This window comes from Pangasianodon hypophthalmus, chromosome 4 (assembly GCF_027358585.1).
Source record: "Pangasianodon hypophthalmus isolate fPanHyp1 chromosome 4, fPanHyp1.pri, whole genome shotgun sequence".
NCBI classification, from domain to species: domain Eukaryota; kingdom Metazoa; phylum Chordata; class Actinopteri; order Siluriformes; family Pangasiidae; genus Pangasianodon; species Pangasianodon hypophthalmus.
This window is the reverse complement of record NC_069713.1, coordinates 27641974-27668142: the sequence shown is the minus strand read 5'-3', so window position 1 is coordinate 27668142 and position 26169 is coordinate 27641974. Positions and strand designations below refer to the sequence as shown.

The 26169-nt window shown below is 41.5% G+C and overlaps 2 protein-coding genes and 1 pseudogene across 3 annotated transcripts; 2 read left to right on the top strand and 1 right to left on the bottom strand.

Moving 5' to 3' along the window:
• Positions 1-3607: 3607 nt before the first annotated feature.
• skila (SKI-like proto-oncogene a) lies at positions 3608-12972 on the top strand. 2 transcript variants are annotated; one of them, XM_026936963.3, is made up of 9 exons: positions 3608-3767; positions 5572-6402; positions 6575-6880; positions 8612-8662; positions 8769-8842; positions 9010-9134; positions 9609-9817; positions 10084-10305; positions 10566-12972. In XM_026936963.3, the coding sequence occupies exons 2-9, from the start codon at positions 5698-5700 to the stop codon at positions 10863-10865; spliced, it is 1992 nt and encodes a 663-aa protein (XP_026792764.1). In that variant the 5' UTR covers positions 3608-3767; positions 5572-5697; the 3' UTR covers positions 10866-12972. The 2 variants fall into 2 exon arrangements, with proteins under 2 accessions (XP_026792764.1, XP_026792762.1); XM_026936961.3 differs by having other exon boundaries at positions 8612-8683.
• A 1413-nt stretch (positions 12973-14385) lies between these two features.
• On the bottom strand, positions 14386-16259 carry LOC117597172 (probable G-protein coupled receptor 160). Its single transcript, XM_034304003.2, has one exon. The coding sequence runs from the start codon at positions 15672-15674 to the stop codon at positions 14796-14798; it is 879 nt and encodes a 292-aa protein (XP_034159894.2). The 5' UTR covers positions 15675-16259; the 3' UTR covers positions 14386-14795.
• Positions 16260-21568: 5309 nt separating this feature from the next.
• Positions 21569-25491, top strand: LOC128318131 (probable G-protein coupled receptor 160; annotated as a pseudogene).
• The last annotated feature ends 678 nt before the right edge of the window (positions 25492-26169 follow it).

Genomic DNA, 26169 nt, shown 5'->3' with positions numbered 1-26169 from the left:
GTGATGATCAAACACTTATTACACTGTTATTGCACTCTTATTACACTATGTCACAACACTTGAATTCTGGATTGTGATTGTTCAGAAGGTGTTGATTAATTTCCTGTAACAGCAGCTCTGACAGTAGTGCAGCTGCAAATCACAGGTTTATATTAATGTGCTCATTCTAATACGTTATTGTTTCTATAGTAACAGCTCATTCACAGGGACTTGTACAGCGGACGCTCCACATAAACAAATTTAAAATAATCGTTGATGTGGTGAACTTTCTGTAATTTATTTAACATGTATAGAAGGAGTCTCCAGTGTCAACACTTTGTAACAGTCAGAGGTGAAGCTGTAACTTTAAGTTTTCTGACATCTTCAGGACAGAGAAGTTAAGTGGAGTCAAGGGGGTTAACGTGTTGAATATGTAAATGAAGTTCAAAGATCGGGTTATTTACATTTACATCAACTTATAAAAGCAGAGTTCAGCTCTATTTACTGTTTATCTGCCTCCTAAGCCCCACCCCTGACTCCTAAGCCCTGCCCAATTTAAATGATTAAGTAAATCCTGATTTTTTTTTGCCAGAAAAGAATCAGATGATGTTTTGATATTGCTTCGATGTCAAACCGTAAAGACTGAACATTCAATACCATATAATACACACATACTGGACTGTAAGACTTGCTGTCTCACTCAGTGTCACACAATCTAGTGCACTAATAAAATACCTAATAGGAAGCTATTGATTAGATATATTAGGACTCCAGTGCTATTCAGTTTCAAACAAGTAGCAATAAAACTGTTTATAAAAAAAAAAAAAAAGAGTCAGGTTCTGCAGGTTGCATCTGAATTAGACCCAAAGCTAAATGCAGATGTACACACACAAACACACTGCAGACTTAACAAATGGTGCCTTAGCTTTGACCCTTGTGAGCTCAGGTCATGTGACTGCACAGACCAGCAGGGGTCAGGAGGTCACAGTGGGAGACGCGGGGGTCAAGAGGTCAGTGTGAATCTGTGCACTGTGTGTGAACCTTAAAAAAGCGTGTGTGTGTGTGTGCTGAGACATGAAAACCTGACAGCATACCGAGTGTAAATGTCACACTTGTTCATGTTTGTTCTGTATTCTTAAAAAAAAAAGTGTTTATTAAACATGCAATAAAACAAGAACACAAACTTGATCATGTCACACATCAGCATTAGCTTTTACTTTCAGCAATGACATAACTACAATAAGTAAACCGGTAACTACAATAAGTGTGTGTGTTTGTGTGTGTGAGAGAGAGAGAGAGAGAGAATATTTCTCAGGGGACCATTTAGACTTCCAGAGAGCCAGTTAATGAACTGCGTGTATCGAATTTCTGCCTCTTTATCCTTCACACACTGAATGAAATGCAGGAGGTATCGCACACACACACTGCATGTGGTGTTACTGCGGTGTACACTCTGACCAGCTGACAAATCCTGTATGTGATCAGAAATCAGTATTTCACTGTGAAGCCCCTTTTTACTGCTGTTGGGTTAAGAGTGTGTGTGTGTGTGTGTGTGGTGGAGGTTCTGTGATCAGGCCCCGGCCTGAAGCGAAACACAAACACAGCACCTTGGGCCACATCCATCACTGTGTGAGCTTTCAGAGTGTGAATGCAGTGTGGTGTTACCGAATGAGTGTGTGAGTACACGCCGACTCTTTAGCATCTCAATACAGCCTGACAAATGGCTGCTGAGGAACTTTAACACTGACTGAGCAGCAGCTCAGCGAGGAGGGATAGCGTTTATTCTGGAATAAAGTTCTAGTAATGTGTTATCGTTTCTATAGTAACAGCTCATTCACAGGGACTTGTACGGTGGACACTCCACATAAACCGATTTAAAAATGTGTGTAATTGTTGATATGGTGAAGTTTCCTTCTTCTGGAAGTAAGGAGACGTTTATGTAACATGTATAGACGGAGTCTCCAGTGTCAGCGCTTTGTAACAGTCAGAGCTAAAGCTGTAACTCTAGGTTTTCCAACATCTTCAGGAGGAGTTTGGGCTTTGCGGTTTCTCAGTAACGTGATAAGCTGTGCTTTTTTGTCATAGTAACTTCAAGAGAGAGAAAAAGAGACTGGTGAGAGAACAACTGTTTATAGCTGCTATAACATAAGTGACAACAGGAACTAACTTGTTTCATCAACATTCTACAATATTAAATCTACAGACAGATAAAAACAATAATGCTTTAATAGATTAAAAATAGGTAATCATTGGCCAATTGCTGTGGTATAAAAGGAAAAAGACACTTGAGGATGTGCTGTTACAGGAAAAGAATCAACTTTTGGTAGTAACAGTAATTTTGCTTCATATCAGGCATGCTCCAAGTTTTTTATTCCATATTATTTATTATTACATATTAACTATATGAAAAGAAAAAAGGTTTGAGTCAGTATTACTTTAACATCATGTTTAAACTAAGTTGGGTGTCACTGTATTTGTGAAAAGTCCACATGAATTGTTAGCGGTTAATGCATGTAATAAACAGTATCACTTGAGTTATAAAGTCTTTGTTTTTTTTTAGTAATTCATCAACACATCTGAGGTAAATGTTGATGTTTCGGATGGTTCTGTCTGTACACATGTACACTGTCACTGTAACTTTTCGCTGTCTGTATGGTCTGTATGGTTGGTTATGTGCTAGCCAAATATTCTCCTCAGCCATTAGCTAGCTTATTATGCTCCGTGTTCAGGTTTCCCTGTTGCCTGGCAACAGTGTTCTGACAAGTTTAATTACTTGAACTGTGTGTGTGTGTCTGTGTGTGTGTTCAGCTTCCTATTATTACTTGTGCAACTGTATGTTCAAGATTTTGTCCCCAAAATGTCTGAATTTCCTGTTAATCCAGAACGCTGTGCTAGCAAATATGCTATCCCATAATTTCAGGGGCGCTGAGGGGGCGTGGCTATGGGCGTGGCTTCTAAAATCAGCTTTAAAATGGAGGATGCAGGTGAAGACGTTTCAAGAGAAAGAAATGTAAAAATTAAAAAATATGTATATTTCTTCCCTCTCAAGATATGCAAAATACAGTGAATTCAGTTGTGTTCAAGTAAATTTTAAAACCTCTCAGGTTTTCAGTCATGGAAAGTTTAGAGGTCAGAGGTCACAGTGGTATTAGCTGTATTGTTGCAGATTATTCTAAAGGTTTTCTAAACAAGTCTGAACTTTTTTCCCCCAAATGAACTGTATTCGCTGCAAATCTAAAAAAAAATAGCGTGAATCAGAGACAGAGATTCTCTCACTGTCCTCATTTCTTGTGGAAAAGTCTGAGCTAAAGAATTGAAAGCTTTAATAACTAAAATAACTTTATGGAAATGTTGACGAAAATAAATCAGGTTAAACTCTAGCCTGGATCTCGATGTCTCCGCGGAAATCATTTCGAAACTTGAACTTGTTTCCCTGCGTCGATCAAAGGAAAAATCCGTTGTGTTGTAGAGCCCACCCCCACCCCGAGTCCTCCGCGCTGTGATTGGCCAGCGCCCATTTTGCAGAGATTCCTGGCAGCCAATCGTACCGCAGAAGGGCGGGGTTTGTGCGGAATACGGGTAGGAAGCGCAATCAAGTGACGTTTTCATGTCTCGCGCTGTCGAGAGAAACCCAGACAGAGTGATAGAGAGAGAGAGAGAGAGAGGGAGAAAGAGGGAGACACAGAAGAGAGAGAGAGAGAGAGAGAAAGAGGGAGACACAGAAGAGAGAGAGAGGGAGGGAGAGAGACACAGACACACACACAGACACACAGACAGAGGGAGAGACGGTAAGTCCATTTAAATCCTCTTCAGGTTCTTTCTGTGAGAATATGCTTAGACAGAAAGCGTGTCGTTATCATTTGTATTTTTGTATTTTCTCTCATTTTCTCTCATAAATGTCCAGTTTTCCTTCCTGATGCGAGAAACGAGACGTTTTGAGGCGATTTTTTTTCCTCTCTCGCGAAGGCTCGCGCGGCGATAACATCAGCAGAACCTTCGTTAGCCGACGAGCTAACTAGCCTAGCCTCTCCCTCAGACTGCTTCCGGTAGCACACACGTATTTAACAGGGAATTTATTAATGTTTACCTTTTTTTTCATCGGGACAACACTGCGTCCGTCCGTGTGTGTGTGTGTGTGTGTGTGTGTGTTTTTCTCCTAGCTGGGTTTAGCGCATTATGGCTGTGTTTCAAACGGCGGCCTGCAGCGCGCTACATACGGCGCAGATGCCGTTATTCAGTGCGACATGTAGTGTCCCTAACTAGGGAGAAATGAGCCGCAGCTTTAGGGCTCCCTGCTGAGGAGATGTGTCGCGGCTCGCTGTGATTTTCCTCAGACACGTCGTTAATTTCAAATTTCATATTTTTCTGTTTTTATGTTGTTGATGATTTGACTGTAAATATAATAAGTGCAGTAAGTGGCTGTGCGGCTTTAAATAATTATTCAGTTTGTCAGAAAAGGATGAGAGGGAAATGTTGATTCTCTCTGTAATCATATATTACATATGATATATATATATATATATATATATATATATATATACATATATATATGAGAGAGAGAGAGAGAGCATTTTATGCTATTTGTATAAATAATTAAAGTGTTTTGGTAGTAATTTAACTGCAGTAACAGTCATGACAATAAAGCTGCTGAACTGAATTTACAGATGAGGAGAGACAGGTGATGTGAGAGAGAGAGAAATGAGGGTGAGGAGACTGAGTGACAGTTCAGGAAGAGAAGAGATAGACAGATGAGGAATAGAAGAGAGACAGACAGACAGATGAGGAATAGAAGAGAGACAGACAGACAGATGAGGAATAGAAGAGAGACAGACAGACAGATGAGGAATAGTAGGGAGACGACAGACAGATGAGGAATAGTAGAGAGACGACAGACAGATGAGGAATAGAAGAGAGATGACAGACAGATGAGGAATAGAAGAGAGATGACAGACAGATGAGGAATAGTAGAGAGACAGACAGACAGATGAGGAATAGAAGAGAGACAGACAGACAGATGAGGAATAGAAGAGCGACAGACAGATGAGGAATAGAAGAGAGACACAGACAGACAGATGAGGAATAATAGAGAGATGACAGACAGATGAGGAATAATAGAGAGATGACAGACAGATGAGGAATAGAAGAGAGACAGACAGACAGATGAGGAATAGAAGAGAGAGAGACATATGAGGAATAGAAGAGAGACAGACAGACAGATGAGGAATAGTAGAGAGAGACACAGAAAGACAGATGAGGAATAGTAGACAGACAGACAGATGAGGAATAGTAGAGAGACGACAGACAGATGAGGAATAGTAGAGAGACAGACAGATGAGGAATAGAAGAGAGAGAGAGACAGATGAGGAATAGAAGAGAGAGAGAGACAGATGAGGATGAGGGGAGATGGATAAGGAGAAAGAAAGAGGGATGAGGAGAGACAAATGAGGATATGGAGAGAGGGATGAGGAGAGACAGATAAAGACAGATGCGGATAAGGAGAAAGAGAGAGACTATAATAAATAATCCACAATTAAATTATAATTATGACATTGTTTTTAGCTCTTAGCTACAGTGATTGTTTTGTTTTGACAGGAAGTGGAATGCTGTCCCCATGCCAGTCCTGAGGCCGGAGCGTCTTTCATAGTGAGACAAGCCAACAGGAAGACTGCGGAGGTGTGAGACAGGTGTAGGCAGACAGGTCACAGTGTGTGAGACAGCATGGCGAGCATGATGGTGCCGGTTAGAAACGTGAGCACTCTGCAGTGTGGGGTGAAGCGTGTGTGCAGGGACAGACCAGAGGATGCGCCCATAAAGAAGCGCGTGATGGCGGAGATGAAGCTGACGCGCAGAGTGAAGCGGGAGGACTCGGAGTGTGATAAAGCCTTGGACCTGAGTCCGGGTCTCAAACACACACTGGCTCAGTTCACACTGAGCAGCCGGAGCTCGCTCGGGGGACCGGCCGCTTTCTCCGCGCGCACTGATGTCAGCTCGCCACAGACCATGGCCCCGCCCCTTCCTTCACCCTCCATCCTGGGGGCAGGGCCTCTGTTGGTGCCGAGCGACAGGTCGACGGAGCTGACGCATGCAGTGCTGGAGGGCGAGTCGATCTGCAGCTTTGTTGTGGGAGGAGAGAAGCGTCTGTGTCTGCCGCAGGTTTTGAACTCGGTGCTGCGAGACTTCACGCTGCAGCAGATTAACGTTGTGTGTGACGAGCTGTATGTGTACTGCGCCCGCTGTGACGCCGACCAGCTGCACGTGCTCAAAGTGTTGGGCATCCTGCCCTTCAACGCCCCGTCCTGCGGCCTCATCACACTGACTGACGCGCAGAGGCTGTGCAATGCGCTGCTCCGACCTGGCTCCACCCAAAACCACCCCCAGCCCGGGGTGAAAGGCTCAGCTGTTAACGGACAGTTCGGCTTCCAGGTAAGTAATCAAATAAATCATATCAATCAAAGCAATCATATCAATCATAGCAATCAAATAAAGTCTCCTTTACAACTGCAGCCTGGATTTATTTTATTTATTTTATTTATTTAGTGTTAAAATGGACATCCAAAACATTCTGTATCACATTTACATTCTTTTCTACGTCCAGGTGGAGCACCAGTGCCTGGGGAAGTGCCGCGGTGTGTTCGTGCCGCAGTTCTACGTGCGTCCGGACGCACCGTGCGTGCAGTGTGTGGAGTGCCAGCTGCTGTTCTCGCCTCAGAACTTCGTCATGCACTCGCACCGCACACCTGACAAGCGCACCTGCCACTGGGGCTTCGACTCCGCCCGCTGGCCGCGCTACCTGCACCTGAGCCGCCGCTACGAGGGCACTGCCGAGGAGACCAAACTCAGCACTGTGCTCGACCAGATGAAGAAGAAATTTCACCTGCAATCAGACACACCCCTGGACCAGGTGAGAATGGCTCGCTGTCACATGCGCTGCTCTTAGAGCTGGGAATTATTTCTGCTTAAATAAACTCGATAATCAGTGTGTGTGATAAAACCACAATATTCTGCATTTATTTAAAAAAAAACATGACAGCAGAGCCTACTGTGAATATGTTGTCATGGTGATGCTTCTTCCTGACTGTCTTGAGGGTCAGGATCGGTTTGTAGGGGCGACAGGTGTGTGTGTGTGTGTGTGTGTGTGTGAGAGAGAGTGTGTGTGTGTGTGAGAGAGAGAGAGAGAGAGAGAGACGTCTGACTCTGCATTTGTTCTGTAGAGTTGTTTTCGTAAACCACAGCTGACCCAGTTTCACAACAGGTGGTCTGTATGTGTGTGTTTTTTCCCAGCAAGCGTGTGTGTGTGTGTGTGTGTGTGTGTGTGTGTGTGTGTGTGTGTGTGAGGGGGGAGGTTTGTAGACGAAGACATGGTTCGCTTCCTCGGTCATGGCAGGGTCACACACTAATAAACCGTCTGCAGCTGGACTGACAGTCAGAGTGTGTTATAGCTATAATGGTTAAGGAAGGGTGTGTGTGTGTGTGTGTGTAAAAGTACTGAACAGTAATGCTGAATCAACCTGTTGTTTATCTGTCTGCCTGTCTGTCTGCGTCTGATTATCTGTTTGTCCTTGTACATCTGCCTGTCTCTCTTCTCTCTCTTATCTCTGTGTGTGTGTGTGTGTGTGTGTGTGTAATAAACACTAATGATGAGTCAATGCAGAATCATCTGACGTCTCACACACACACAAAAATCGGTCTGTTTGTATGTTTATTTATCTGTTTCTTTCGTCTGTCTTTGGAATGATCTGATAACAAACACACATAGCATTAACACGACTGACTGTGACATCACTGATTAATCCAGTCACTGATGGGAAACACACACACACACACACAGTTTGAGTCAGTGTCAGGGGAAACTTGTCTGACTTCATCACACTGCTGCTGTGAGTCACCAATGCAGTTGGGTCTCACTACCACCGTCGGCCTGGTTTCATTACGCGCGCACACACACACACACACACATACACACACATACACACAACACGAGATTAGAAAGGTTTCTGTGAAAGTGGGAACAGAAGTTAAAAAGCGAACAGAGAGACATGGGGACTCAGAGATTTTTTTTTTTATTAAATACAAGAACACTGCTGGATGATGTCATCACAGCTGGACCAAACCATTCTGTCCTCCCAAGTGTTGTAGAGCATCTTAGCAAGACATACTACTTACAACCTTACAACTGTGTGATCTGCTGTGTCTGTGTCTGTCTGTCTCTGTGTGTGTGTGTGTGTGTATGTGTGTGTGTGTCAGGCTCCATTTTCTCCGTGGGCTTTTTCTGGAACATCGTCTGCTGTCTTGTCTGACACCATAACCACATCCTCTGTCTGTCAGCTTGTGTGTGTGTGTGTGTGTGTGTGTGAGACACCCAGTCTGTCTCAGTCTGACACACACACACTCCCCTCCCCTGTGTATTATGAAGCTTAACAGTTGTCATCAGCTTCAGTTGCGAAACTTTCCACACACCCTTGGCCCTTGTTTGTGTTTTCTCTGGCATGAGAACTTTGTTGTGCTTGTTTTTGTAATTCAGATGTTTATTAATCCAAATAATGATGTATTACTGTTTATAGTGTGTAGGGATTTATTTGTGTGTGTGTGTGTGTGTGTGTGTGTGTGTGTGTGTGTGTGTGTGTGAGATAAGGTTGTGGATGAGGACATCTGTGTGAGGAAGTCCAGTCCTTCCACTGATCAGGTGTGTGACACAAAGAGAAAGGTAAACACACACAATACTTAACAAAAGAGTAATGAGCTAATGAAGCGAAAACACTTACAATAATAATTTGTGTTTGTGTGTGTAGGGTTCTCTGGCCTTCACTCGTCTGTGCCCTGACATCAAACAGGAAGTCGGACCGCCTGACATCATCCATCCCAGGTACTGGATCCTCGCACAGTTCCCCTTTTCCACTGACACGGTGCTGGTTCTGCCTTAAGGGAACCACAGGAACCTTAATTAATATTAGTTAGTATGAGATTAAATTTGATGGAAATCGAAAACATTGGACATTCTGACGTGTGTGTGTGTGTGTGAATATGTTACAGCTACTACCTGTACCCATATGATAAGATGGTGGCACCCAACGTGTCTCTGCAGAAGAATAGTGACAGTGACGGAGCAGACACACTAGGAACCCTGCTGAAACACCACTACAGCAGGAGAACACACGGTCAGCACACACACATACACACACACACAAATAACATCATGCATTACAATGTACACACATTGGCCATGTCTTAGTCATTGAGTTTGTTGGTATCAATGCTAATTATTTGAGTGTGTGTGTGTGTGTGTGTGTGTGTGTGTGTGTTTAGTTCAACGTTAATGAACTGACATAAAGCAGTGAAACAAATTACTAAAACTCGTTAAGTATTGGGGAGTGTTTGTGTGTTAGCAGGCTACAGATAAACTCCAAACATCTTTTAGCTTGCTAATGCTAAGACTGTCACTAAACATCAGTAATGTCAGCTAGTCAGTTAGCTCCTAGCTTAAAAAAAAACAAAAAAAAAACAATAGATGATCCCGCTTCTCCTGACTATTGTAGATTCTAGCCAATCATATTCCTCAGTTGAAAACTAACACACGCCCGCTTTACAGCCATGCCAGTCTCATTTTACACCCTCATCCCCTTCCTCCACAGATGTCCATGCGGCCACTCCGTCCATTGTCGAGGAACCGAAATTTCGCCACGGCGATGAAACGCGTCCACTCCCTTCGGCTGTCTCCATGGAAACAGACGGGAAGGAAGAAGACGATAAGGAGCAGCTGGTGTTTGAGATGGTTCACATGTACAACAGACAGCAGGAGAAGCTGAACGCTACGCTGCACACGCAGAGAGAGCTTGAGACGGTCAGACACTCAACACACACACACACACACGAAAGGCTGAACAGAAGTCTTACAGTCTCAGAGAATTAATGACAACTTTGTGTCCTTACTAGTCTACATTAATTGTAAGCCTTCCATCATTTTTCTGTCTCTCTCTCTCTGTCCTTCTCTCTCTCTCTCTCTTTCTCTCTCTCTCTGTCTGTCTCTGTCTGTGCATGTCTCTCACGTTATTGTTTGTATATGACAGAATACACTGAGTGTGTGTGTGTGTGTGTGTGTGTGTGTAGGAGCTACAGGCAGTGTGTGATGGTGAGGCGGAGCAGTGGAGGCGCTTGTCGGTGGAGCACAGTGAGCTGCAGAGCGAGTTGGAGGCGGTGCACACTGAGCATGCTCAGAAACTGGGAAGGGTTCAGCAGGAGCAGAGGGAGTTGGAGCAGAGACTGGAACAGCTCCGACACACATACACACACTGCACCTGCCAGAGCCAGGAGGAGCAGTACACCTCCCAGGTACACACACACACACACACACACACACACACACACACACATACACATAGGTTTTAATGTAAATGATACAGTTCAGCTCAGAACAACCATTTTATAATTCTCTCTGTCTGTCTCTTTATCTCTCTGTCCATCTGTCTGTCTGTGTCTGTTTCTCTTCCTGTTTGTCTCCTGCTGTCCCTCTCTCTGTCTGCATCTCTCTCTCTCTCTCTCTCTGCATATCTTTCTCTTTCCATCTCTCTCTCCTCTCTCTCTCTCCCCAGCTGTGTGATCTGAGAGTGAGACTGGAGCGGGCAGAGGCAGAGAGACAGGAGCTGCAGGATGAGCTGAGGAGAGAGAGAGATGCCCGGGAGAAACTGGAACTGCTCATCAGTCAGCTACAGCAGCAGATCACCAGCTCAGCCAATCACAGCCCTCGGAGCATCTACTCAACCAATCACAGCCCTCAGACCACTGACTCAAACAATCACAGCCCTAAAAACCTCACACCAGCCAATCACAGTCCTCGGAGCCAGCACACACACTCACCTGCAACTAAACACAGCGGAGCCGAGTCGTCTTGAACACACACTTTATGTTTAAGGACTGTTTTATAATTCAACTTATTATTATTATTATTATTAGTATTATTAATATTTTGTCATTGTTGAGGCTTACTCTGATGTTAGGGTGTGAGTGTGTTTTCCCCTGCTGGACACAGCAATCACACACACACACACACACACACACATATATGATGCAGCTGTGACTTGTGAGTATTAACATTTACACACACATATAACTAATGATGAGGTACAGCTTCACACTGTTCCCATAATTAGCAAACCAGAATTTAATTAACACACTATTAGTAATCAGTTAAAGTAATAACACCTTAATTTATTAATTAGTTGTTGAAACAGTGAACCCTGTTTATTGATGTTTATCAATCCATGATTAGAAATAACCCATGAATCACTAAAGTCTTTAATTAATTAATTAAAATTAATTAATATAACATTAATATGTTAATGACTAAACTTTAATATTCAAAAGAATAAGAGCCATGAGCTCATTAATATTTATTAACACGCTGTAGTTAACACGTAGTTAACATGTAGTTAGTTACGGATGGAATAAATTAGATATTAATGATTGCGGGTGTGTTTAGTAAGCGTTTACACATTCACCTGCTGCATTAACTTCGTTTGACTGACAGTGTGTTAATGCTGATTCTAAGAATTACAGTCCCTGACACGCACGCACACAGAGACAACAATGACAAGACAAAACTTCTTGTCTACACTTCTGTACTACTCTAGAGTGTAAAAAAAAAAAAAAAAGATGAAGTGTGTATTGATGTAGACATGTTACACTAATGTTCCCATTATGCACCACGACATAGAAGGGGCGGGGCTTGTAACAGATAAAGGACTACTGATGATGGTAGTGATGGAAGATCTTCATACGTGCATCTTTCTCCATCTCTCATTAGCAGTGACACACACACGTAGCTGTTAGCAAGCATTGCTGGTGGTGTTAGCATGCTAATATCCTCTAATAATGAACACTGTAGCTAAATCTACATAGCATGAGTGAAGGAGGACGTCATGATGGGATCATTTCACATGATTACAGCTTAATAATAATAATAATAATAATAGTTATTTATTACTACTGTTATTATTTCTAATAATCTCACTTCATTTATATCACATGTTATGGCCACACCATATTGTCATCACGTGCTTTCACTGACACGTGTGTGTCTGTGTGTATGAACACTCCTGTCTTAATTTTATTCATATTTAAACATTTCTGCCGTTTTTGTGGGTTTTTTTTTTCCAGATTGAACAGATTTTTACTGACGTGGTGTAAATGTCATTTTGTACACGAGGTGGCGCTGTGTGTCAGAGAAACTGAGTGTGATTTCACATTTCTTACGTTTTATTTTCTCTTTTGTGCTGAATGATGAACTTGTACAGAGCCTGGTGTAATTAGCCGAGTGCTGCACGCTAACCGGAACAGGCTTAAAGATTTATACAGAAAGTACACCGGGGATAAACGTTAAGCTGTCTCACTGCGTCACGCCGACTGACCGTTGAGCGATTTTAGAAATCACCTCAGAGATGATTTAGAGGTTTGTCCTGCACAGGGGTGGAGCGACACCTCACCCTGATGATACATCATGATGATCTGGAATAGTGATATCGTTACACTTACTATATATCGGTATCGATAATGGCATCGAATGAGTCGGAATAGTGCACTAGTTATGGGCTGTGTTTCACACCACACTCTGAATAACAGCTGGGACGATATATCAGTGTGACGATATACTTCCATAATATACATTTTATTTTGGTGTTAGTTTGGTACCATTCGTATTGTATAACCTGTGATGTAGTGATCGTTGTACCGTATCGCTCCACCCCTCAGCAGTGAGACAGAGTTGGGGGGGTTTGATTTCAGTCCTGCATGAAAATGAAAATTAAACTAAGATGCTGCACTCCTACCTCATGTTGACAAATAGAAATATATTAAAAAAAAAGAAACATTTTATACAAGATGGGGAAATATTTACAGATTACAAACATGTATAGTGTGTGTGTGTGTGTGTATACACCTTTGATGTAAATACGGCGTGTACAGATGATGAGCTTGAATTAAATTAAACTTCTCTAGAACGCTTGTGTCTGCTTCTTTTACTTGTGTCTTATGGAGTGGAGTGTGTGTGTGTAAATGTTTTTCATAAATATCTATAGGTTTCCTTAAGTAGTCTTTGGATTGAAATATTGGAATGCTGTATTGTACACAAGGGGGCGCTATGCACACACTTTATACACACACTACACATCACAGGTTTATATTAACGCGCTCATTCTCATGCATTTCCATAAGGAGACGTTTATTTAACATTTATGGAAGGAGTCGCCAGTGGCAGTGCTTTGTAACATCAGAAGTAAAGCTGTAAATTTAAGTTTGCTGACATCTTCAGGACAGAGGAGTTTACGCTTCTTTGCAGTTTCTCAGTAGCTGCGTTTTTTGTTTTATTAACTTCAAAAGAGAGAAAAAAAGAGAGGCTGGTGAGGGAACGACTGTTTATAGCTGCTATAATGTATGTGACAAAAGGAACTAACTTGTTTCATGGACAAAAAATGTATCTATAAAACAGATAAAGAATGATGTGTCATTCTTTAGTAAATAAAAATTGTAACTTGGTAAATTACTGTGGTGTACGATGAATAAAACACTTGGAGACATGCTGTTATAGGAAAATAATCAACATCAGTAACAGTAATTCCGCTTCATCACAGTATTTTACTGTAACACATACAGTGTTTATTTGTTACTTACAGCAGGAGAATATGAAAATAATGTTTCTTTCACTTTGACATATTTAAGGATCAGCAGAAAATCATTTATATTCTCGTTAAATGATTAATAATGTTTAGTAAAACTCACTGATTGGTGAAATATAAAATGACATTGAGTATCTCAGGGACAATAAACTCATGGTAGGAATTGGAAAACAATCACTAAATATATTTAAAAATAGCTGCTTGTTGCAAAACATTTCTAAAATTCGCAGTGACAATCAAAAGGTCACTAAAGAGATAAATTTAGATAAATTGGCCAAATTAGCCTCACTGCTCCACTTTTAAGTAAAGTGTTGTAGTTCTGGAAATAACAGCCAGGGACGTGGCCAAGATGGCCGCCGAATGGACAGATTTCACTAGAATGATTTAGAGAAGAGTTTCCTCGTGAGTTCTTTGGATGGTTAAAGATTCTAGCTTTCTAAAAGGCTTTCCACTTGGAAAACAGTTATGTTTTTAGGTTCTGTATAGACAGAAGAACTGGCACTATGTGGAACTTTTTTTGTAGGATTGTAAAGATGGGTGCATTAAATAAAAGTTGTCTCCTGAATCATAAGAAAAATCATAAGGAAAAGTTGGCGTACTGACCCTAATGTTAATACTTAAATATGATTTGACTTCTTTTAGATTAATGTTCATACTTTGCTATATATATATATACTGTATATATATATATATATATATATATATATATATATATATATATATATATATATATATATATATATATATATATAGTGGGTCAGGTGAGAAGCTCAGTGAGTGGAGTTAGAGTGTACTAGCCAGCTGTAAAAGCCAAATTACAGCAACATATTGAAAATATTTACAGACTCAAACATCATTTATTCACATTTTCTCTCGTGAACTCTATCATTCTGTTGTTAAGAAAAATGTATAGATGTGGTAATGTTCCAGGATCTGGAAGTGCTCCACAGCAGACAACAATATGCCATGAAAAATTCAATTACATCCAAAATCACGTACATCACCATTACAACAATATTAATCCAAAAGATAGTGCATAGGAAGAAGGGGTGACATCACGTCAGCCTCACATCATCGTCATACTCATAACAATGATGATGATGATGACATCATATGACACTAATCTGTAGTGCACACTATCCATGTGTGTGATCAGGCAAGTCTCTGAGTGTGAAGCGTCTGCGCTGAAAGTGTTTCTGCAGTGAAACTCGATTTGTCCGTCAGGAAGCAGACTTGTGTGAGATGTGTGAGGCTCTTCCACGTGTCGTCCTGCGTGTGAGTGCAGAAAACGCAGGCGCAGCTCCTCAGGGCCACTGCAGTGTGCAGACTGTGAATGAAACACAGCCACACACAGTTCATGTCCAGGTATGGAGGAACTTCTGTCCCGGACACCAAGATGAAGAGCAGCAGGAGCAGAAAGGAGCTCCAGGTGGACAGGAAGTGACACACACAGTCCCTCAGATGTTCAGCATTCGTTCTCCTCACTGAGTGTATGTAGCAGGCCACGCCCACCAGCGTCAGCAACGACGCCCAGGCCACCTGCCGGCTCTGAGCCCCGTCTGTCACGTGACACCGCTGCAGGGTGACATGATCATCCTCGTCTCTCGTGAGCGGATGGGAATCGGGGACAGTGAAGACGTACAACACGGCCAGAGTCCACAGCAGGAACACGACAGTGATGTGGACGAGCATTTGCACGGGACGAGGACAGGCACGGCGTGTGCTCCACACGATATCCAGTCCAGAGAGGATGAAGAAGGGCCAGTGCAGAACCCCCTGGATGGAACACGCCGCCTGCACCAGAACACACACGTGGTACTTTGTGAGGTGCAGCCCGAACACCGTAACGTCCTGTGCCAGGAACACGCAGGTGACACTCAGGTGCAGAAGGGCGTCGCCCAACGCCACTGATACGCAGAACACGCCCCAGAAGCTCCGCCCCACATGACCCTTCTGCACCACCAACACCACCCAGTTCAATAACGTCTTCATCCACAGAGACACCAACAGGGTCGCCATGGAAACCTCCATTACTCACACACAACACATGCACACACTTACAAACACTCATACGCACTCACAAATATTTACAAACACTCATACACACAACATGCACACACATTTACAAACACCCATACATACTCATCATATACACTATCACACACACTCTCAGGAAGAAGCTCAGAAGAATCAGTGTGCAGTTCCTGGTGCAGTGAGGACGTTATAACACAGACACACCTTACAACCCTGCCCCAAACACACATGCACACACACACACACACACACACACACACACCTCATTATAATGGCCCTCACCTGGGTGATTTGCCTGTAAAGAAAAGAGTGTATACACACACACACACATTCTTTAAGGATAAACACTTAGGTGTGCAACCGAGTCTGTGTGTGTGTGTGTGTGTGTGTGTGTGTACACTCTTTTCTTTACAGGCAAATCACACAGGTGGGGGCTGTGGTAGTGAGGTGTGTGTCTGTATGCATGCATGTGTGTTTGGAGGCGGGGCTGTGAAGTGTGTTTATGTGGAAGCCTTTTGTGTGATTTGAGTGAAACATCTGTCCTGTATTTGTGTCTTTATATTGTGGGGAAAAATGACTGGATCTGTGTGTCTGTGTGTCTGTGTGTGTGTGTGTGTGTGTGTGTGTGTGTGTGTGTGTGTGTGCAAAAAACCAAACACACAACTTCTGTTTTCCCTGTGCTCTCCAAAACTTGCATCAACCTGCCTGGACACACACACATACACACACAAACACAGACATTAACCTTATGAGCAAGTTGGACTGGTTTGGGGAGCTTTGTTAGTACTGCTGAGATGTAAAAGATGTGGACATGAGCTGCTGTTAAAGATAACAGACTTATATAAAATACTTGCACGTGACACGTGCTGTTTACAGACGTTAATGACAGATTATGCGTCCACATGCACGAGTTTGCTCATACATTCAGTTGCACAACACTTACGTTCTTGTGCACAATGTTGTTTCATTGTAATCAGATGGCATGCTGTGTTATAACTCAGAAAAGTGTGTCTGCAGGGTCATGTTTACATTCAATGCAGCGTGGGATAAGGGAGAAAAAAATATCATCATTGTTACCACTAATAGACAACAACTGATCAAAAGAGAAATCATTAAAATGAAAAGGAACAATTGTTTGTTCATCATTAAAGGCTGGAAGAAGGCATCTAGCAAAGGTAGATCATATACTGATGAGCAAACGGGTTACAGAAACACCTTCCGGTTACAATGAAACGACTTCTGGACGTTCCAGAAAATTCCCTTGCACTCTTGCACATGCAAGAGAAAGTGTGTGTGTGTCTGTGTGTGTGTGTTTTATATATACACCAATAGTGCGTGTCAGTGGTGGGACTTGTACAGCAGACACTCCACATAATCTCCACACAGCTAATGGATTTTACTGTCACCTTTTTCTCCCTGATTTTTGAATTAAACTCCTGGGCGTTGGTCTGCCCTCTTGTTTAATCTTCACTCTCTCCTCATAAGTATGATGTAGAAGGAGAGAGTCTAGCTGTAGGGTTTGTGTTGGGTTCAGGACATTCGGGCCCTGAACCAGGACAACAACAAGCACTGGAGCCTGGACTCTCTTTCACAATACCCACACCACCTACATTCCTTTATACATCTTCTATTCATTCACCTCCAGTAACCATTTTATCCTGTATTACACTTATCCTGTATTTATAAATATTTATTATATATGTGGGCAATTTCATACAACTACCCCAGTTTAATGTTGCACTGCATTATATTGCACAAAACAACTGCACATATCTGCACTTTATCAGACTGCTGCTGCCGCCATCTTTAAATCCTCACATTATATTTTTAGACATTTAATACTTTAATATTAATACTTTTAATACTTTCCCATTTTCTAACTCTAGGTAAATTCTATTTTATGTCACGGACAGTCGTAAAAAGCATTTCACTACATGTCGTACTGTGTATGTGACAAAATGTATATCTGAATTTGGTTGGTTAAGTAACCAGATGTGGAGGGTTTTTAAGCAGACACCTGTAAGGACGCGTTGAGGTTGGGTTCTTCCTCACATGTGGAGTGTGTTGATGAATGTGTGTGGGGTTGTGTGTGAGTATGCACTCAGGAAGATGAGATGCAGGGGTAGATGTGGGTGGTTTGGTATGCTGAGATAGCCTTCGGTGAAGATTTGATTTGCTCGCTCTTGTGTTGTTTTTGTTTTGTTTTGTTTTGTTTTGTTTGTTCAGCTTGGCTAGCCTCTGTGTGGGGGTCTCCGCTTGACGTGAATGAGACTGGTTAGTTGGGGTTTCTGCTTTTGCATGTTTTCTTGTTTATCACTTCCCAGCCCTGTGCTGCCAGTCACTTTTCATGTGTCTCTGGCTTCCTGAGTGTGTGTGCTTTTAATGTGTACAGGAGCTTATGTTTTGTGAGATTTGTTTTATTTAAGAGGTTTTTTGTGCTTAATTTGCAGTGTTTTGTTAATTTTGGTGCGATATTTCTTTCCTGTAATTTCCCCCCCTTGTAAAGTGCTCTGTGCAGGGAAGCTGGCACATGCAGTGTTCTGGCTGCTTTCCTTTAACACCTTTAAGGACGTGGGACCGAGTTTTTTTCATATGAATTAATTATGCTCATACCGTTAATTTGTTTAGAATTGAATTGATTTATTTCGTCGTGCAAATTGATTTGTTTGCTGTTTCATGGCCCATTATTACAACAGCTCACCTGTGTGTGACAGATGATAACATTTTCACATTACACTACTACAAGAAAGCTATCATTTAGAAAGCATTATATTCTACATTCTCAAGGTTCTTCATATTCATTATTCACTACCAGTTTTAACAAGTGTACTTATGTAAATACTGATATAAATCTGGTTAAATCTACAACTATGTTCCATATCTGCACTACTACATTTAATTTAACTTATTGTATTTTATATTTTATATTTTGTGTGAGTACGTGTTGTATCTTGCTACTGACCATGCTGCTGTAACACAAGAATTTCCCTCATGGGATCAATAAAGTACATCTATCTATCTATCTATCTATCTATCGAGGTAGAGGTCACAGTTCAGTAAATATTCACGCAAGAACACGCCGGACGCTCGTGCTTGTGTGCGTGACCGCGCCCTGCCAGTGTGCAGCTGAGAAACACCAATACCAACACCTTTCCTAAAGAAATATGCTCCGACAAGCGAGCCAGATGCTGTGGGTGTTTTATTATTCTGATTGTTATTTTTACTTATTTTGTATTATTCAGATTGTTTTGTTTTGTTTTGTTTTGTTTTTTTGTATGAAATACATATATTTCTTTTACTTGTATTATTCTTTATATTCTTCGTATTATTTTTAATCACTTAATCTGGTAATGTATCTCATCTGTGTTCCCTGCACTGGTCTATGAAAAAGTTCAGAGAAACAGCAGGCTCATAAAGTCTGACATTGGAATATTAAATTATGTTAATATTAAAGGTGACAGAAATCCAATACTCCCAATTTTTCTCTAATAAGTGTCTCTAATGTTCCTCAGTCTTGCTCAGATCATGACTTAATAATACACCACATGACTTTCCATCTGTTTGCACTGGGTGCAGAAGTGTCTTAGAGATCCAACGCCCTATTCAGTCACATTCACAAAAAACAGTCAATCGATCAAAATCAATCCAATCATCCATCCATTTTTTTGTACCGCTTATGCTTACCAGCGTCGTGCAGAGCCTGGAGCCTATCCCAGGGGACTCAGAGCACAATATACACCGATCAGCCATAACATTATGACCACCTGCCTAATATTGTGTTGGTCCCCCATTTGCTGCCAAAACAGCCCTGACCCATCGAGGCATGGACTCCATTAGATCCCTGAAGGTGTGCTGTGGTATCTGGCACAAAGACGTTAACAGCAGATCCTTTATGTCCTGTAAGTTGCGAGGTGGGGCCTCCATGGATCGGACTTGATGGCCAGCACACCCCACAGATGTTCGATTGGATTGAGATCTGGGAAATTTGGAGGCCAAGTCAACACCTTGAACTCTTTGTCATGTTCCTCAAATCATTCCTGAACAATACGCAGCAAGCTGCGATGCACTGTGTGTTCTGACACCTCTCTATCATAGCCAGCTTTAACTTTTCAGCAATTTATGCTACAATAGCTCTTCTGTGGGATCAGACCAGACGGACTAGCCTTCACTTCCCATGCGCATCAGTGAGCCTTGGGCGCTCATGACCCTGTCGCTAGTTCACCGGTTGTCCTTCCTTGGACCACTTTTGGTAGGTAATAACCACTGCGTACCGGGAACACCCCACAACACCTGCCGTTTTAAAGATGATCTGACCCAGTCATCTAGCCATCACAATTTGGCCGTTGTCCAAGTCTCTCTAATCCTTACGCTTGCCCATTTTTCCTGTTTCCAACACATCAACTTCGAGAACCGACTGGTCACTTGCTGCCTAATATATCTCAACCCTTGACAGGCGCTATTGTAACGAGATAATCAATATTATTCAATTCACCTGTCAGTGGTCATAATGTTATGGCTGATCGGTGTATATTACTTATATTGTGCTGTCAGAATTGGTGACCCTGCTGTTTCTTTATACCTGGTCATATACCAGACTAAAAACTTTTTAGAGGATAACACAGAGTTCATTAGACATGATCTGAGCAAGACTGAGGAACATTAGAGACACTTATTAGAGAAAAATTGGGAGTATTGGATTTCTGTCACCTTTAATATTAACATAATTTAATATTCCAATGTCAGACTTTGTGAACCTGCTGTTTCTCTGAACTTTTTCATAGACCAGTGCAGGGAACACAGATGAGATACATCACCAGATTAAGTGATTAAAAATAATACGAAGAATATAAAGAATAATACAAGTAAAAGAAATATATGTATTTCACACAAAAAAAAACAATCTGAATAATACAAAATAAGCAAAAATAGCAATCAGAATAAGAACAGCATCTGGATCGCTTGTCGGAGCATATTTCTTTAGGAAAGGTGTTGGTATTTAGCAGCACCGCGCGCTCGACGCGCCCGTTTCTCCCCGTCACGTTGTCAGGGCGCGGTCACGCACACAAGCACGAGCACGCACACGAGCACGAGCGTCAGGCGCATTCTCGCGCGAACATTTACTGAACAGCGACCTCTAGTCACAGATTTCGACAAGTCACAGATTTCAGCACAACACCTGTTGTGAGAGGGTGGGGTAGTGTTAGAAGGAGAATCAAAAGACTTCTCTAAAATCAGGTCAGCGTCACAGTGGCGGTCATTTCGTCCCGAAAAGCAGCTCAGCTTCTAGCTGAAGAAGGAAGTGACTGCTAGCTAAACGTGTAAACAACAAATTTCAAAACAGAACACAATTAATCAAACAGAACTTTATAATTTCAGTTTATTTACAATATTTACTGATTACACCTACACCAGCTCCGAGTTTAAGTTTGAGATGTCCGTCATGTTAATTACCGTGTCGCTGATTGGCAGATGGTTATGAGGTCCCGCCCCTTTGAGAGATCTACCAATCACCGTAAAGGAGAAGCTGTGCGTCAGGGTGTGGCTCAAAACACGTTCAAAGCCTGTTGCCCAAACAACATTAAACACAACCCATTAAACACTCAGAGACTGACAGGCTTCACTGGGTGTCTGTGAGCTCTGTGTTGGACATTTTCACACCCGAAACAGTTTCAGTTAAATAAACAATGAGGTGATACTGCACTAAGATATTTGATCGTTTGATTTGCTAAAATATTGAATTCCACCAAGATTAATGAATAATATGGACATTTTGGTAAATATTTGTTTTACATTTCATTTCATGTGTTTTTATGGCTTAAGGGTCATAAGTGAGAGTGTTAAAGTGTGTGTTGTGGTTAGGAGGGAGGGGGGGGGGGCGTGTGTGTGTTTAGGGCAGGGTTGTAAGGTGTGTCTGTGTGATAAAGTCCACAGTGAACCAGGAACTGCACACTCTTTCACCTGAGCTGCTCATAGAGGGAGAGTGTGTGACAGTGTGTACGAGCAGGTATGCGTGGTTTTGTATGTGTGAGTGTTTGTAAGTGTGTGTATGTTGTGTGTATGAGTGTCTGTAAGTATCTGTAAGTGTGTGCATGTGTTGTGTGTGAGTAATGGAGGTTTCCATGGCGACCCTGTTGGTGTCTCTGTGGATGAAGACATTATTGAACTGGGTGGTGTTGGTGGTGCAGAAGGGTCATGTGGGGCGGAGCTTCTGGGGCGTGTTCTGCGTATCAGTGGCGTTGGGCGACGCCCTTCTGCACCTGAGTGTCACCTGCGTGTTCCTGGCGCAGGACATTACAGTGTTCGGGCTGCACCTCACAAAGTACCACGTGTGTGTTCTGGTGCAGGCGGCGTGTTCCATCCAGGGGGTTCTGCACTGGCCCTTCTTCATCCTCTCTGGACTGGATATCGTGTGGAGCACACGCCGTGCCTGTCCTCGTCCCGTGCAAATGCTCGTCCACATCACTGTCGTGTTCCTGCTGTGGACTCTGGCCGTGTTGTACGTCTTCACCGTCCCCGATTCCCATCCGCTCACGAGAGACGAGGATGATCATGTCACCCTGCAGCGGTGTCACGTGACAGACGGGGCTCAGAGCCGGCAGGTGGCCTGGGCGTCGTTGCTGACGCTGGTGGGCGTGGCCTGCTACATACACTCAGTGAGGAGAACGAATGCTGAACATCTGAGGGACTGTGTGTGTCACTTCCTGTCCACCTGGAGCTCCTTTCTGCTCCTGCTGCTCTTCATCTTGGTGTCCGGGACAGAAGTTCCTCCGTACCTGGACATGAACTGTGTGTGGCTGTGTTTCATTCACAGTCTGCACACTGCAGTGGCCCTGAGGAGCTGCGCCTGCGTTTTCTGCACTCACACGCAGGACGACACGTGGAAGAGCCTCACACGTCTGCTTCCTGACAGACAAATCGAGTTTCACTGCAGAAACACTTTCACAATCAGAGACTCGCTTGATCACCATGGAGACAGGTGAGGGAGCATGCAGGAGGACATGTGTAACTACAGGATCTCTAACATACACGCACACACACGCACACACACATACACACACTGAACTGACATATATTGAGAGCTCAATCATTTCATAAATCATTTCGTGCATTTTGTAACAGAAATAACAATATCTCTTGTATTTTAACATATTATTTTTATGATAATCTATGTATGTATGTATGTATGTATCTATCTATTATTAGATAGATGTTTCTAAATTATTAGCCTTGTATTCCAAAGCAGGGATAAAATTCAGGGATAAAACGTCACAATAACGTTTATTGAGCTACTCATCAGTGTGTGGTGTCTTCATGCCCCACCCACCACTCTCCATCAAGCCACTTTCTCCACCCAATCTGATGAACTGTGTCCAGTGAAATTTGAAAACGACAGCCTGGGTCTGTTTTATACGAACTGTGGTGTGACATCACTTCCTCTCACAATCTGTTTACTCTGCTTGATCACTTCCTGTGTGTTTGTGCTGTTTAATATGAACTCTCTCAGAAAGTCAGAAAAGCCTTTCCTAAAATTTAATTCCTTCTTAGATGGAACCCTAGATTGTTGTTGTTTTATTTATTTTTTGTACTACAGGCTTACTGAAGCTTTTCTCCTTATCTGATGTGCCTTGGCTAAATCATACATATGCTAGTTCTAGCTAGCTAACAATGTATTAGCCTAAAAATATATACATTACAGGAAAAAAAGTTTTTTTTATTTTATCACAAGATAACATCACAGTAGTAAAGATGTCTCAGTCTCAAATATGTTTTAGCATAAATATTAGCATAAACATGCAAACATGAGGGAAAAGGTTTCACTATTCAATTGACCGATTCTGAAACTTTAGTGTCATTTTTGTTTGTTGGTGATAATAATGTTACATTCCGTCACATGGAGCAGAAAAGTGAATTATTATATAGTTATCATTTCCTTTTTGTTGTTCTACAGTGTTCTTTTCGTATCACAGAAACCAGAGAGAAGTCATATTTAATCATTTGTATTTAGTATTTCTCCATCTGTAACATTGTTTTAGCTCAAAGTCACACTGAACCTCAGACTAATAGCCTCCTCACAGCCTCCATAATCTGCTAACTGTTGTGTTATTAGCAGCTTTTTTAACATTTTTGATGATAAAAAACAGGTCATGTGACCATCTGAGCTGCAGGTTCCATCCTGAGCTCAGGTTTCTGACTGTGAGTATCACAGATTCTCAAGGTTCTCAGGTTTCCTCTCACCTCCCAAAAGCATGTTGTGAGATGGATTAGAGTGTGAGGACATCATCCAGCAGTGTTCTTGTTAAAAAAATTTTTTATTTAAATTAAAAAAAAAAAAGTGTGTTTGTGTGGTTCCCTTCATACACCCAGTTAAGTACTCTTACTATCTCATTTACATCATGAAATTACAATCATTATTATAATAATATGATTATTATTTAACTTGAACAATCGTGTAGTCAAAATCATTTCACTTTCTTTCGTCTGGAACTGTTTTACGGATTTTATTTTATTATATATTATTATATATTATATATTATCGCTTTTTGGCTTTTGGTCTTTAAATGTATCATTTTAGATCATTTTAGATATGGATGTTTTAGAGTTTATTTCATTTTTGTTTGGTTTTATTTATTACTTGTGTTCTCATTTCACTCCCTTTTTCATAATGTTTGTGATGTTTGTGAATGCTCTCTCTCTCTCTCTCTCCCTCTCTCTCTAGCTTTACGTTTGCTATAATGTATTTTTTTAGACGTGTCGATTAAAGTAGACTTTGACTTTTATTAAACTACAGAATGAAAGTCATGCACTGATTGATTTAAATATTATTTTATTGTTATTGTTTCTTTTTGCACTCTATACCCAAACCTGATTATGTGTTTTTGTTCTTATCGTCAGGACGTCATAAAGCCTCTTTGATTTTCAGTATCATCCTTAATGAATTCCCACATACAATTAAATAATCCATTCAATTCAAATGTGTTTGTTTAGTTAAATAAGTCCTTTCTTGCAGCCTGCATGTCATTCGTGCATGTGAATGTTCACAGTGTGCAGAGACGTGGTCGTGTGGAGCAGAAGTGTGTGTTTATTAGAGGAAACGTGACAGTTGTAATTATAGTCCATGCCTGAGGTCAGAATGCAGAACTGTGGGAAAACTAACACGCAGCAACATGTCAGAACCGGAAACACTCCCAGAAAACAAGGAACAATTTAATCAAAACGTGAAATACGGCGTGTGTCTGAATTACAGCAATCACACGTACACTCCTTTCCCAAAGCTCAAAGCGACAGATGGTTTAAACAAATACACAGGAAGCTTTATTGTCCAGTTCAAGGAATCTCTCTCTCTCTCACACACACACTCTCTCACACACTCTCACAGAGAGAGAGAGAGAGAGAGAGAGAGAGAGAGAGATGATATCATATCTTTATATCATAGACGTCAGTGTAGAGTCAGAATACACACACACACACACACACACACACAAGCTTTAATTCCTGCTATACACCCTGTGCCATTGTGTTTATCTCAGTTTTATAATGTCACCATGGAGATGGACGCTGAACACAAACACAAGGCTGGTTTTATTCACTAACATACATTTTACTCTGTAGTTTTCCACCTGTTACCACTGAGCCTCAAGAATAAATCTAATAACAAATATGTAATAATATAATAATAATACTAAATAGCAAAATGAAAATGTAAACAAAATATAAATATAATCCTAATTTAAAAATACATTACAATGCATTCAAAATAAATATTTTCACTGCACGTTTTGCTGAAAAGGCACACAGTGAGAAAAAGTCCTGCACTCACATCCCAGCTGAGCAATTTAGGATTAACGGCTTCGAGTAACCATGGCAATGCGCTGCCGTGCGTTATTGCACAACATGTGCGCAAATCTGTGCACAATGAACATCACGAACGCACCCTTATATCCAGGTCAAGTCAGCTAATTTCTGACTAGCTAGCCAAATTACAAAGAACATTGTGTCCTGAGTTAGCTATTTATACCTGTACAATATTTACTTTTTTCAGTATAATTTGTGGTTTACAAACATCATAAAGGCTAGCTGTTTGAACAAAAGAAGCGTTTTAGCAATTAGCTAGCTAATCTTTTTTGTCTTTAATGCAATATAAAAACTGGCTTTATAGTAACAATACTTAAGCTGAGAAGCAGCAAAGGCATGAAATGACAGAATAAAGAAGAAAAGAAAACAAAAAATGTTAACATTCAAAGTAAACTTTCAATAAATCAACTAAAAGTAGGGCATTCTTATTACAGATATTCTTTAGAGATTTGTGAAATATCATCAGAAAAGAGAGATATTTTGTTCAAATTTTTTCCAACTCATCCACAGAACAGTCAAATACAAGATTTCTCTTTCTGACCTGAGAAGGAAAAGATTCTTTGGACAGGACAAATCTTAGAACCCTGTTGTTACACTTTTGATCCAGAAAGTTAAATAATTAGAAAGTTAAATATTATAA